Source organism: Scyliorhinus torazame, chromosome 22, assembly GCF_047496885.1.
Source record: "Scyliorhinus torazame isolate Kashiwa2021f chromosome 22, sScyTor2.1, whole genome shotgun sequence".
NCBI classification, from domain to species: domain Eukaryota; kingdom Metazoa; phylum Chordata; class Chondrichthyes; order Carcharhiniformes; family Scyliorhinidae; genus Scyliorhinus; species Scyliorhinus torazame.
Window position 1 is genome coordinate 24,971,684 of NC_092728.1, and position 12,713 is coordinate 24,984,396.

General features: G+C 49.4%; 1 protein-coding gene across 1 annotated transcript in view; it reads right to left on the reverse strand.

The window, feature by feature from the left end:
* cdk20 (cyclin dependent kinase 20) overlaps positions 1 to 12,713 on the reverse strand; it is a 34,091-nt gene that overhangs the window by 6,402 nt on the left and 14,976 nt on the right. The window contains exon 7 of the mRNA XM_072487983.1: positions 4,484 to 4,639. Within this exon, the coding sequence (XP_072344084.1) occupies positions 4,484 to 4,639 (156 nt within the window). The remainder of the gene's footprint in view (positions 1 to 4,483; positions 4,640 to 12,713) is intronic.

The following is a 12,713-nucleotide window of genomic DNA, read 5'->3' on the forward strand; positions in this document are numbered from 1 at the left end:
CTCAGTATTCCAAGTGGGATACGGAGAATGGAACAGTGCACAGTATTCCAAGTGGGATAGGGAGACAGGAACTGTGCGCAGTATTCCAAGTGGGATAGGGAGACGGGAACTGTGCACAGTCTTCCAAGTGGGATAGGGAGACCGGAACTGTGCTCAGTATTCCAAGTGGGATAGGAGACAGAAACTGAGCGCAGTATTCAAAGTGGGATAGGGAGACGGGAACTGTGCGCAGTATTCCAAGTGGGATAGGGAGACAGGAACTGTGCGCAGTATTCCAAGTGGGATATAGAGACAGAAACTGTGCACAGTATTCCAAGTGGGATAGAGAGACCGGAACTGTGTGCAGTATTCCAAGTGGGATAGGGAAACCAGAACTGTGCTCAGTATTCCAAGTGTCAGAGAGAGACAGGAACTGTGCACAGTATTCCAAGTGGGATACAGAGACCAGGACTGTCCACGGTATTCCAAGTGGGATAGGGAGACCAGAACTGTGCACAGTATTCCAAGTGGGATAGGGAGACAGGAACTATGCTCCTTCAGTATTCCAAGTGGAATAGGGAGACAGGAACTGTGCACAGTATTCCAAGTGGGATACGGAGACAGGAACTGAGCACAGTGTTCCGAGTGGGATAGTGAGACAGGAACTGTGCGCAGTATTCCAAGTGGGATAGGGAGACAGGAACTGTGCACAGTATTCCAAGTGGGATAGGGAGACAGGAACTGTGCGCAGTGTTCCAAGTGGGATATAGAGACAGGAACTGTGGGCAGTATTCCAAGTGGGAAAAGGAGACCAGGACTGTCCACAGTATTCCAAGAGGGATAGGGAAACCAGAACTGTGCACAGTATTCCGAGTGGGATAGGGAGACAGGAACTATGCTCACTCAGTATTCCAAGTGGGATAGGGAGGCCGGAACTGTGCACAGTATTCCAAGTGGGATATAGAGACAGGAACTGTGTGCAGTATTCCAAGTGGGAAAGGGAGACCAGGACTGTCCACAGTATTCCAAGTGGGATAGGGAGAACGGAACTGTGCACAGTATTCAAAGTGGGATTCGGAGGTCGGGACTGTGCACAGTCTTCCAAGTGGGATCGGGAGACCGGAAATGTGCGCAGTATTCCAAGTGGGATCGGGAGACCGGAACTGTGCTCAGTATTCCAAGTGGGATATGGAGACCGGAACGGTGCACAGTATTTCAGATGGGATAGGGAGTCAGGAACTGTGCACAGTATTCCAAGTGGGCTACGGAGACCGGAACTGTGCGTAGTATTTCAGGTGGGTTAGGGAGACAGGTACTGTGCGTAGTATTCCATGTGGGATACGGAGACCGGAACGGTGTGCAGTATTTCAGATGGGATAGGGAGACCGGAACTGTGCACAGGATTCCAAGTGGGTTGGGAGACGGGAACTGTGCGCGGTATTCCAAGTGGGATAGGGAGATCGGAACAGTGCGCAGTATTCCAAGTGGCATACGGAGACAGGAATTGTGCACAGTATTCCAAGTGGGATATAGAGACTGGAACTGTGCACATTATTCCTAGTGGGCTAGGGAGGCGGCAACTGTGCTCAGTATTCCAAGCAGGATAGGGAGACGGGAATTGTGCGCAGTGTTCCAAGCGGGATATAGAGACAGGAACTGTGCATAGTATGCTAAGTGGGATAGGGAGACGGGAACATTGCACAGTATTCCAAGTGGGATAGGGAGACAGGAACTGTGCACAGTATTCCAAGTGGGATAGGGAGATGGGACCTGGGCACAGTATTCCAAGTTCGATACGGAGACTGGAACTGTGCGCAGTATTCCAAGTGGGATAGGGAGACAGGAACTGTGCACAGTATTCCAAGTGGGATAGGGAGACGGGAACTGTGCGCAGTGTTCCAAGTGGGATATAGAGACAGGAACTGTGCACAGTATTCTAAGTGGGGTAGAGAGACCGGAACGGTGTGCAGTATTCCAAGTGGGATAGGGAGACAGGAACTGTGCGCAGTATTCCAAGTGGGATACGGAGACCGGAACAGTGCACAGTATTCCAAGTGGAATAGGGAACCGGAACTGTGCACAGTATTCCAAGTAGGCTAGGGAGACCGGAACTGTGCACAGTCTTCCAAGTGGGATAGGGAGACCGGAACTGTGCGCAGTATTCCAAGTGAGATAGGGAGACAGGAACTATGCGCAGTGTTCCAAGTGGGATATAGAGACAGGAACTGTGTGCAGTATTCCAAGTGGGAAAAGGAGACCAGGACTGTCCACAGTATTCCAAGAGGGATAGGGAAACCAGAACTGTGCACAGTATTCCGAGTGGGATAGGGAGACAGGAACTATGCTCACTCAGTATTCCAAGTGGGATAGGGAGGCCGGAACTGTGCACAGTATTCCAAGTGGGATATAGAGACAGGAACTGTGTGCAGTATTCCAAGTGGGAAAGGGAGACCAGGACTGTCCACAGTATTCCAAGTGGGATAGGGAGAACGGAACTGTGCACAGTATTCAAAGTGGGATCGGGAGGTCGGGACTGTGCACAGTCTTCCAAGTGGGATCGGAAGACCGGAAATGTGCGCAGTATTCCAAGTGGGATCGGGAGACCGGAACTGTGCTCAGTATTCCAAGTGGGATACGGAGACCGGAACGGTGCACAGTATTTCAGATGGGATAGGGAGTCAGGAACTGTGCACAGTATTCCAAGTGGGCTACGGAGACCGGAACTGTGCGTAGTATTTCAGGTGGGATAGGGAGACAGGTACTGTGCGTAGTATTCCATGTGGGATACGGAGACCGGAACGGTGTGCAGTATTTCAGATGGGATAGGGAGACCGGAACTGTGCACAGGATTCCAAGTGGGTTGGGAGACGGGAACTGTGCGCGGTATTCCAAGTGGGATAGGGAGATCGGAACAGTGCGCAGTATACCAAGTGGCATACGGAGACAGGAATTGTGCACAGTATTCCAAGTGGGATATAGAGACTGGAACTGTGCACATTATTCCTAGTGGGCTAGGGAGGCGGCAACTGTGCTCAGTATTCCAAGCAGGATAGGGAGACGGGAATTGTGCGCAGTGTTCCAAGCGGGATATAGAGATAGGAACTGTGCATAGTATGCTAAGTGGGATAGGGAGACGGGAACATTGCACAGTATTCCAAGTGGGATAGGGAGACAGGAACTGTGCACAGTATTCCAAGTGGGATAGGGAGACGGGACCTGGGCACAGTATTCCAAGTTCGATACGGAGACTGGAACTGTGCGCAGTATTCCAAGTGGGATAGGGAGACAGGAACTGTGCACAGTATTCCAAGTGGGATAGAGAGACCGGAACGGTGTGCAGTATTCCAAGTGGGATAGGGAGACAGGAACTGTGCGCAGTATTCCAAGTGGGATACGGAGACCGGAACAGTGCACAGTATTCCAAGTGGAATAGGGAACCGGAACTGTGCACAGTATTCCAAGTAGGCTAGGGAGACCGGAACTGTGCACAGTCTTCCAAGTGGGATAGGGAGACCGGAACTGTGCACCGTATTCCAAGTGGGATAGGGAGACCGGAACTGTGCACAGTATTCCAAGTGGATTGGGAGACGGGAACTGTGCGCGGTATTCCAAGTTGGATAGGGAGATCAGAACAGTGCGCAGTATTCCAAGTGGCATACGGAGACAGGAACTGTGCACAGTATTCCAAGTGGGATATAGAGACTGGAACTGTGCACATTATTCCTAGTGGGATAGGGAGGGGGCAACTGTGCTCAGTATTCCAAGTGGGATAGGGAGACGGGAATTGTGCGCAGTGTTCCAAGTGGGATATAGAGACAGGAACTGCATAGTATTCTAAGTGGGATAGGGAGACGGGAACTGTGCACAGTATTCCAAGTGGGATAGGGAGACAGGAACTGTGCACAGTATTCCGAGTGGGATAAAGAGACAGGAACTGTGCACAGTATTCCAAGTGGGATATAGAGACAGAAACTGTGCGCAGTATTCCAAGTGGGATACGGAGACAGGAACTGTGCTCAGTATTCCAAGTGGGATAGGGAGACCAGAACTGTGCTCAGTATTCCAAGTGTGATACAGAGACAGGAACTGTGCACAGTATTCCAAGTGGGATACAGAGACCAGGACTGTCCACGGTATTCCAAGTGGGATAGGGAGACCGGAACTGTGCACAGTATTCCGAGTGGGAGAGGACGACAGGAACTGTGCGCAGTATTCAGAGTGGGATTCGGAGGTCGGGACTGTGCACAGTATTCCGAGTGGGATATTGAGACCAGGAATGTACACACTATACTTGGTGTGGTCCAACCGAAGATCGACACTGGTTTAACACAACCTCTGCAGTCATCGCAGCCTGTCCCTCTCGATCAGAGGCCCGCTGCCCACCCTGCAGTGTGTTTTTAGTGCATTGACATCAAGTGATCTGTGGATGTCTCTACGCTCAGCTCCAGAATCCGCCTGGCTCACCGGTTTACTAATCCGTGACATGAACCCGGCCTCTCCTCACCTCGGCGGCGCTAATCCGCTGTTTTGACGGGTAGATGAGGAAGCGTTTCAGGAGGTCCACTGCTTCCGGCGAGGCGTCGGGGACGACCTGCTCCAATGGGATGGGAGGATTTTCCTTGAAGGTGATCTTGTTGTAATCCGGAAGTTCCGTGATCTCCTGTAGGTGGGGGGGGGGGGGGGGGGGGGGGGAAGGAAAGACAGGAGAGGAGAAACGTGAGGGATCAGGTATAAATCTACATAGAGTCGCAGCAACCAACCTCAGTCCTGCCCGAATCAGGTCGAGGGTTTGAGTTTCCATTTATTTGAGGAGAAATTCTTTCATTTTTTCAACAACAAAAAAACAAAAAAAATTTTCTTCGAAAAAGTTGATAACAAAACAATTGTGACTCCAGTCTTATGATCCAGGTTGAATTGCACCTCTGCGGGGTCAACACTGAGGCAGTGCCCCACCGCCTGGGAGAGGGTGTTCTGGGAGGTTGACGGGAGTCAGTACTGAGCGAAGACATTACCATCAAGGGGTCAGTGCTGAAGGTAAATCACGTGAGAGGGACCGGCCGGCGCCATTGGAGGGAGTGTCGGCACTGAGGGAGTGCCGCACTGTCGGAGGGTCAGAGCTGAGGAAGCGTCGCACTGTCGGAGGGTCAGTACGGAGGGAGTACCGCACTGTCGGAGGGTCAGTGCTGAGGGAGCGTCGCACTGTCGGAGGGTCGGTGCTGAGGGAGCGTCGCACTGTCAGAGGGTCAGTGCGAGGGAGTGCCGCACTGTCGGAGGGTCAGTGCTGAGGAAGCGTCGCACTGTCGGAGGGTCAGTGCTGAGGGAGCGTCGCACTGTCGGAGGGTCAGTGCTGAGGGAGCGCCGCACTGTCGGAGGGTCAGTGCTGAGGGAGTGCCGCACTGTCGGAGGGTCAGTGCTGAGGGAGTGCCGCACTGTCGGAGGGTCAGTGCTGAGGGTCGACGCTGGGGGTGCGTCGCACTGTCGGAGGGTCAGTGCTGAGGGAGCACCGCACTGTCGGAGGGTCAGTGCTGAGGGAGCGCCGCACTGTCGGAGGGTCAGGAACTGGAGGAGGCCATTCAACCCGTCTCGAGCCTGTTGCACAGGAACAGGAGGAGGCCCATTCAGCCCCTCTCGAGCCCATTAAACAGGAACAGGAGGAGGCCCATTCAGCCCCTCTCGAGCCTGTTACCCAGGAACAGAAGGAGGCCATTCAGCCCCTCTCAAGCTTGTTACCCAGGAACAGAAAGAGGGCCCATTCTGCCCCTCTCGAACCTGTTTCCCCCATTCAAGAACACAAGAAATAGAAGGTGTAGGCTACCAGGCCCTTCAAGCACGGTAGCACAGTGGTTAGCACAGTTGCTTCACAGCTCCAGGGTCCCAGGTTCGATTCCCAACTTGGACCACTGTCTGTGCGGAGTCTGCACATTCTCCCCGTGTCTGCGTGGGTTTCCTCCCACAGTCCAAAGATGTGCAGGTTAGGTGGATTGGCCATGCTAAATTGCCCTTAGTGTCCAAAAAAGGTTAGGTGGGGTTACGGGGATAGGTTAGAAGTGTGGGCTTAAGTGGGGTGCTCTTTTCAAGGGCCGGTGCAGACTCGCTGGCCCGAATGGCCTCCTTCTGCAATGTTGATTCTATGATTCTAAGCCTGCCCAGCCATTCAGTAAGATCATGGCTGATCTTTGCCGGCCTCAGCTCCTTTTCTGTGCCATTTCCCCATTGCTGCCAGTGGACCCAAGGAAAGGGAATTCATTGAATGTTTACAGGAGGGCTTTTTGGAACAGCTTGTGATGGAGCCCACGAGGGAACAGGCCATTCTGGACTTAGTGTTATGTAACGAGCCAGACTTGATTAAAGATCTTAAAGTAAGGGAGCACTTAGGAGGCAGTGATCATAATATGGTAGAATTCAATTTCCAATTTGAAAGAAAGGTAGAATCAGATGTAAAGTGGTTACAGTTAAATAAAGGTAACTACAGGGACATGAGGGAGGAACTGACGAAAATCGACTGGGAGCAGAGCCTAGTGGGAAAGACAGAACAACAATGGCAGGAGTTTCTGGGAGTAATTGAGGACACAGTACAGAGGTTCATCCCAAAGAAAAGAAAGGTTATCAGAGGGGGGGATTAGGCAGCCATGGCTGACAAAGGAAGTTAGGGAATGCATCAAAGCAAAAGGGAAAGCCTATATTGTGGCAAAGAGTAGTGGGAAGTCAGAAGATTGGGAAGGCTACAAAAACAAACAGAGGATAACAAAGAGAGAAATAAGGAAAGAGAGGATCAAATATGAAGGTAGGCTAGCCAGTAACATTAGGAATGATAGTAAAAGTTTCTTTAAATACATTAAAAACAAACGGGAGGCAAAAGTTGACATTGGGCCGCTCCAAAATGACGCTGGTAATTTTGTGATGGGAGACAAGGAAATAGCTGAGGAACTAAATAAGTACTTTGCGTCAGTCTTCACAGTAGAAGACATGAGTAATATCCCAACAATTCCGGAGAGTCAGGGGGCAGAGTTGAATATGGTAGCCATCACAAAGGAGAAAGTGCTAGAGAAACTAAGAGGTCTAAAAATTGATAAATCTCCGGGCCCAGATGGGCTACATCCTAGAGTTCTAAAGGAGATAGCTGAAGAAATAGTGGAGGCGTTAGTTATGATCTTTCAAAAGTCACTGGAATCAGGGAAAGTCCCAGAGGATTGGAAAATCGCTGTTGTAACCCCCCTGTTCAAGAAGGGAACAAGGAAAAAGATGGAAAATTATAGGCCAATTAACCTAACCTCGATTGTTGGCAAGATTCTAGAATCCATTGTTAAGGATGAGATTTCTAAATTCTTGGAAGTGCAGGGTCGGATTAGGACAAGTCAGCATGGATTTAGTAAGGGGAGGTCGTGCCTGACAAATGGGTTAGACCAAGGAGAGCCAATGGATGTTATCTATCTTGACTTCCAAAAGGCCTTTGATAAGGTGCCTCACGGGAGACTGCTGAGTAAAATAATGGTATTCGAGGCAAGGTACTAACATGGATTGACGATTGGCTGTCAGGCAGAAGGCAGAGAGTTGAGATAAAAGGTTCTTTTTCGGAATGGCAACCGGTGACGAGTGGTGTCCCGCAGGGTTCAATGTTGGGGCCACAGCTGTTCTCTTTATATATTAACGATCTAGATGACAGGACTGGGGGCATTCTGGCTAAATTTGCCGATGATACAAAGATAGGTGGAGGGGCAGGTAGTATGGAGGAGGTGGGGAGGCTGCAGAAAGATTTAGACAGTTTAGGAGAGTGGTCCAAGAAATGGCTGATGAAATTCAACGTGAGCAAGTGCGAGGTCTTGCACTTTGGAAAAAAGAAGAGAGGCATGGACTATTTTCTAAACAGTGACAAAATTCATAATGCTGAAGTGCAAAGGGACTTGGGAGTCCTAGTCCAGGATTCTCTAAAGTAAACTTGCAGGTAGTGTCCGTAATTAAGAAAGCAAATGCAATGTTGTCATTCATCTCAAGAGGTTTGGAATATAAAAGCAGGGATGTACTTCTGAAGCTTTATAAAGCATTAGTTAGGCCCCATTTAGAATACTGTGAGCAATTTTGAGCCCCACACCTCAGGAAGGACATACTGGCACTGGAACGGGTCCAGCGGAGATTCACATGGATGATCCCAGGAATGGTAGGCCTAACATACGATGAACGTCTGAGGATCCTGGGATTATATTCATTGGAGTTTAGGAGTTTGAGGGGAGATCTAATAGAAACTTACAAGATAATGAATGGCTTAGATAGGGTGGATGTAGAGAAGTTGTTTCCATTAGCAGGGGAGACTAGGACCAGGGGCACAGCCTTAGAATAAAAGGGAGTCACTTTAGAACAGAGATGAGGAGAAACGTCTTCAGCCAGAGAGTGGTGGGTCTGTGGAATTCATTGCCACAGAGGGCGGTGGAGGCCGGGACGTTGAGTGTCTTTAAGACAGAACATAGAACATAGAACATAGAACAATACAGCGCAGTACAGGCCCTTCGGCCCACAATGTTGCACCGAAACAAAAGCCAACTAACCTACACTATGCCATATACTTTATCAACAGAAGTTGATAAATTCTTGATTTCTCGAGGAATTAAGGGCTATGGAGAGAGAGCGGGTAAATGGAGTTGAAATCAGCCATGATTGAATGGTGGAGTGGACTCGATGGGCCGAATGGCCTTACTTCCGCTCCTATGTCTTATGGTCTTATGCACTCTATTCCTTGATCAATCAAATATTTACCTACCTTCACTTTAAACGCTTCTAATGATCCAAAGCCCCCCCCCCCCCCCCCCCTGGGGGGGGGGGGGGGGGCAGAGTTCCAGCGATTCACCCCCCTCTGCGAGAAGAACGTTCTGCGCACCTCAGTTTTAAATGACCTTCTCTTCAGCTTGTAGCTATGTCCCCTTGTTCGAGACTCTCCCACGAGTCAAAACATCTCATCACCCACCTCAAGATCTTGTATGTTTGACAAAGGTCACCCCTCACTCTTCTAAACTCCAACAAATACAGACCCTGATGATTTAATGTCCCTTGATAGGACAGCCCTCACATCCCAGGAATTAGCCTGGAGAATCTCCTTGGACTGGCTCCAATGTTACAATATCCTTTTTTTAGGTAAGGGGACCAAAACTGTACGCAGTACTCCAGGTGAGGCCTCGCCAACACCCTGTACAATTGTAACAAACCCCTATTTTTAAACTCCAATCCCTTTGCAATAAAGGCCAAAATGCCATTTGCCTTCTGAATTATTTGTTGGACCTGCCTGCTCGCGTTTTGTGGTTCATGCACTAGAACACCTAGATCCCTCTGTACTTCTCTCACCTGCAGTCTCTCTCCATTGAGATAATCTGCCTTTTGATTCCTCCTACCGAAGTGCACAACCTCACACTTCCCCACATTAAATACCATTTGTCAGGTTTTCACCTAGTCACCAATCTACCTGTATCCCGTTGCAGAATCTCAATATCCTTATCATAATTTGGCAGCACGGTAGCACACGTGGTTAGCACAGTTGCTTCACAGCTCCAGGGTCCCAGGTTCGATTCCCGGCTTGGGTCACTGTCTGTGCGGAGTCTGCACGTCCTCCCATTGTGTGCACGGTTTCCTCCCACAGTCCAAAGATGTGCAGGTTAGGTCGATTGGTCATGATAAATTACCCTTAGTGTCCAAAAACATTAGGTGGGGTTACTGGGTTGGGGTGGAGACATGGGCTTAAGTCGGGTACTCTTTCCAAGGGCCGGTGCAGACTCGATGGGCCGAATGGTCTCCTTCTGCACTGTAAATTCTATGAATTATGAACTTTCAACAGGCCCGTCCACCTATTTTCGTATCATTGACAAATTTGGAAACCTTACACTGTGTGCTTCTTCCATGTCATTAATGTAAATGGTGAACAATTGCTTGCCGAGAGCTGATCCCTGTGGTACTCCACCAGTTACATCTTTCCGCTCTGAAAATGACCCATTTATCTCAATTCGCTGTTTTCTATGTGACAGCCAGTTTTCAATCCATGCTAACACACCCTCCAATTACATGGGATTTTACTTTATGCACCAGCCTCTTATGCAGCACCTTGTCAAGTGCCTTTTGGAAATCTAAATACACGACATCTACAGGTTCTCCTCTATCCACGTTCCCTGGTACATCCTGAAGAATTCGAGCAAATTTGTCAAACATGATTTACCTTACATAAAACCATGTTGACTAGGTTTGATTTTATTCAGCTTTCCTAAATGATTAGCTATTTTCTCCTTGATTATTGACTTCAGCATCCAGAGATTATAACCTTGGGAGGTTCTATCCTTTAATTTAGTGCCGGACTCCTCGAACTGCCTACACAGGACCTCCTTCCTCATTCCACCTATGTAGTTGGTGCCTACATGGACCACGACCACTGGATCCTCCCCCTCCCCCCGCAAGTTCCTCCCCAGCCCAGAGTAGATGTCCCCAACACTGGCACCGGGCAGGCTTTGAGACTCTCCATCCTGGTTTCAGAGAACAGTGTCTAATCGCCTGATGATACTATCCTCATCTGCGACTACATTTGTCTTTTCTTCCCCGCCCCCCCCCCCCCCACTTGAACGTTCCATGAACCACAGTGCCGTGGACATTTTACTAATCCTCCCTACAGTCCCCTCTCTCGTCCACATAAGGAGCCAAGAATCTCGTACCTGATGAACAGGGACAAGGGTTAAGATTCTAGCAGTGAATCATAGAAGCTCCACAGTGGAGAAAGAGGCTATTCGGCCCATCGCGTCTACAGCGACACTTCGAAAGACAGGCCCAATCCCCCGCCCTGTAATCCCACACCAAAAGGGCAATTTAGCACGGCCAATTCACCTAAAGTGCACGTCTTTGGACTGTAGGAGGAAACCGGAGCACCCGGAGGAAACACACGCAGGCACGGGGAGAATATGCAAACTCCACACAGACAGTTACCCGAGGTCGGAATCGAACCCGGGTCCATGGCACTGTGAGACAGCAGTGCTAACCACTGTGCCACCCTCGGATCCCTCTACCTGCCTCACGCAGTCACACCCTCTTGTCCCTGCCCACTGACAGAATTTAAGGCAGTTAATCTAAGGGGTGTGACAGCCTCCTGAAACACTGAATCCAGGTAACTTTCCCCCTCCCTGATCTGTCGCAATGCCTGAAGCTCAGACTCCAGCTCAGTACCTCGGAGCCGAAGTTCCTCCAGCAACCAACATTTGCTACAGACGCGGTCGCCACGAACCACAATGGGGTCCAGGTGCTCCCACATGTTGCAGCTGCAAAACATCACCTGGCCCTGAATCCCTTTTTTTTTTTAAGTGTCCAATTCTTCTCCTTCCAATTAAGGGGCAATTTAGTGTGACCAATCCAACTACCCTGCATAAAAGCAAATTACTGTGGATGCTGGAATCTGAAACCAAAAGAGAAAATGCTGGAAAATCTCAGCAGGTCTGGCAGCATCTGTAAGAGAGAAAAGAGCTAACGTTCAGAGTCCAGATGACCCCGTGTCAAAGCTAAAAGGCCTAGAAAGTGGGAGGTATTTATACTGTAGGGTGAGGGAATGAAAGAGGAGTCATAGCCACAGAAACCAAGGGAAGAGAGTGCTAATTTTGATTTGATTTGATTTATTATTGCACATGTATTGGTATACAGTGAAATGTATTGTTCCTTGCGTGCTGTACAGACAATGCATACCGTACATAGGGAAGGAAGGAGAGACTGCAGAATATAATGTTACAGTTATAGCCAGGTGTAGAGAAAAGATCAACTTAATACGAGGTATGTCCATTCAAAAGTCTGATGGCAGTAGGGAAGAAGCTGTTCTTGAGTCGGTTGGTACGTGACCTCAAACTTTGGTATCTTTTTCCTGATGGAAGAAGTTGGAAGAGAGTACATCCGGGGTGCGTGGGGTCCTTAATTATGCTGGCTGCCTTTCCGAGGCAGCGGGAATTATAGATAAAGTCAATGGATGGGAGGCTGGTTTGCGTGATGGACTGGGCTACATTCACGACCTTTTGTAATTTCCTGTGGTCTTGGGCAGAGCAGGCTCCATACCAAGCTATGATACAACCAGAAAGAATGCTTTCTATGGTGCATCTGTAAAAGTTGGTGAGAGTTGTAGGTGACATGCCAAATTTCCTTAGTCTTCTGAGAAAGTAGAGTAGTTGGTGGGCTTTCTTAACTATAGTGTCAGCATGGGTGGGGGGACCAGGACAGGCTGTTGGTGATCTGGACACCTCAAAACTTGAAGCTCTCGACCCTTTCTACTTCGTTCCCATTGATGTAGACAGGGGCATGTTCTCCACTACACTTCCTGAAGTCGATGACAATCCCCTTCGTTTTGTTGACATTGAGGGAGAGATTATTGTCATCGCACCAGTTCACTAGATTCTCTACCTCATTCCTGAACTCTGTCTCATCATTGTTTCAAATCCGACCCACTACGGTGGTGTCATCAGCAAATTTGAAAATCGAGTTGATGGGGAATTTGGCCACACAATCATAGGTGTACAAGGAGTATAGTAGGGGGCTGAGGACACAGCCTTGTGGGGCACCGGTGTTGAGGATGATTTTGGAGGTGGTGTTGTTGCCTATCCTTACTGATTGTGGCCTGTGGGTTAGAAAGTTCAGGATCCAGTCGCAGAGGGAGGAGCCGAGGCCGAGTCCACGGAGTTTGGAGATGAGGTTCGGAGGAATGATGGTGTTGAAGGCTGAGCTGTAGTCGATGAATAGGA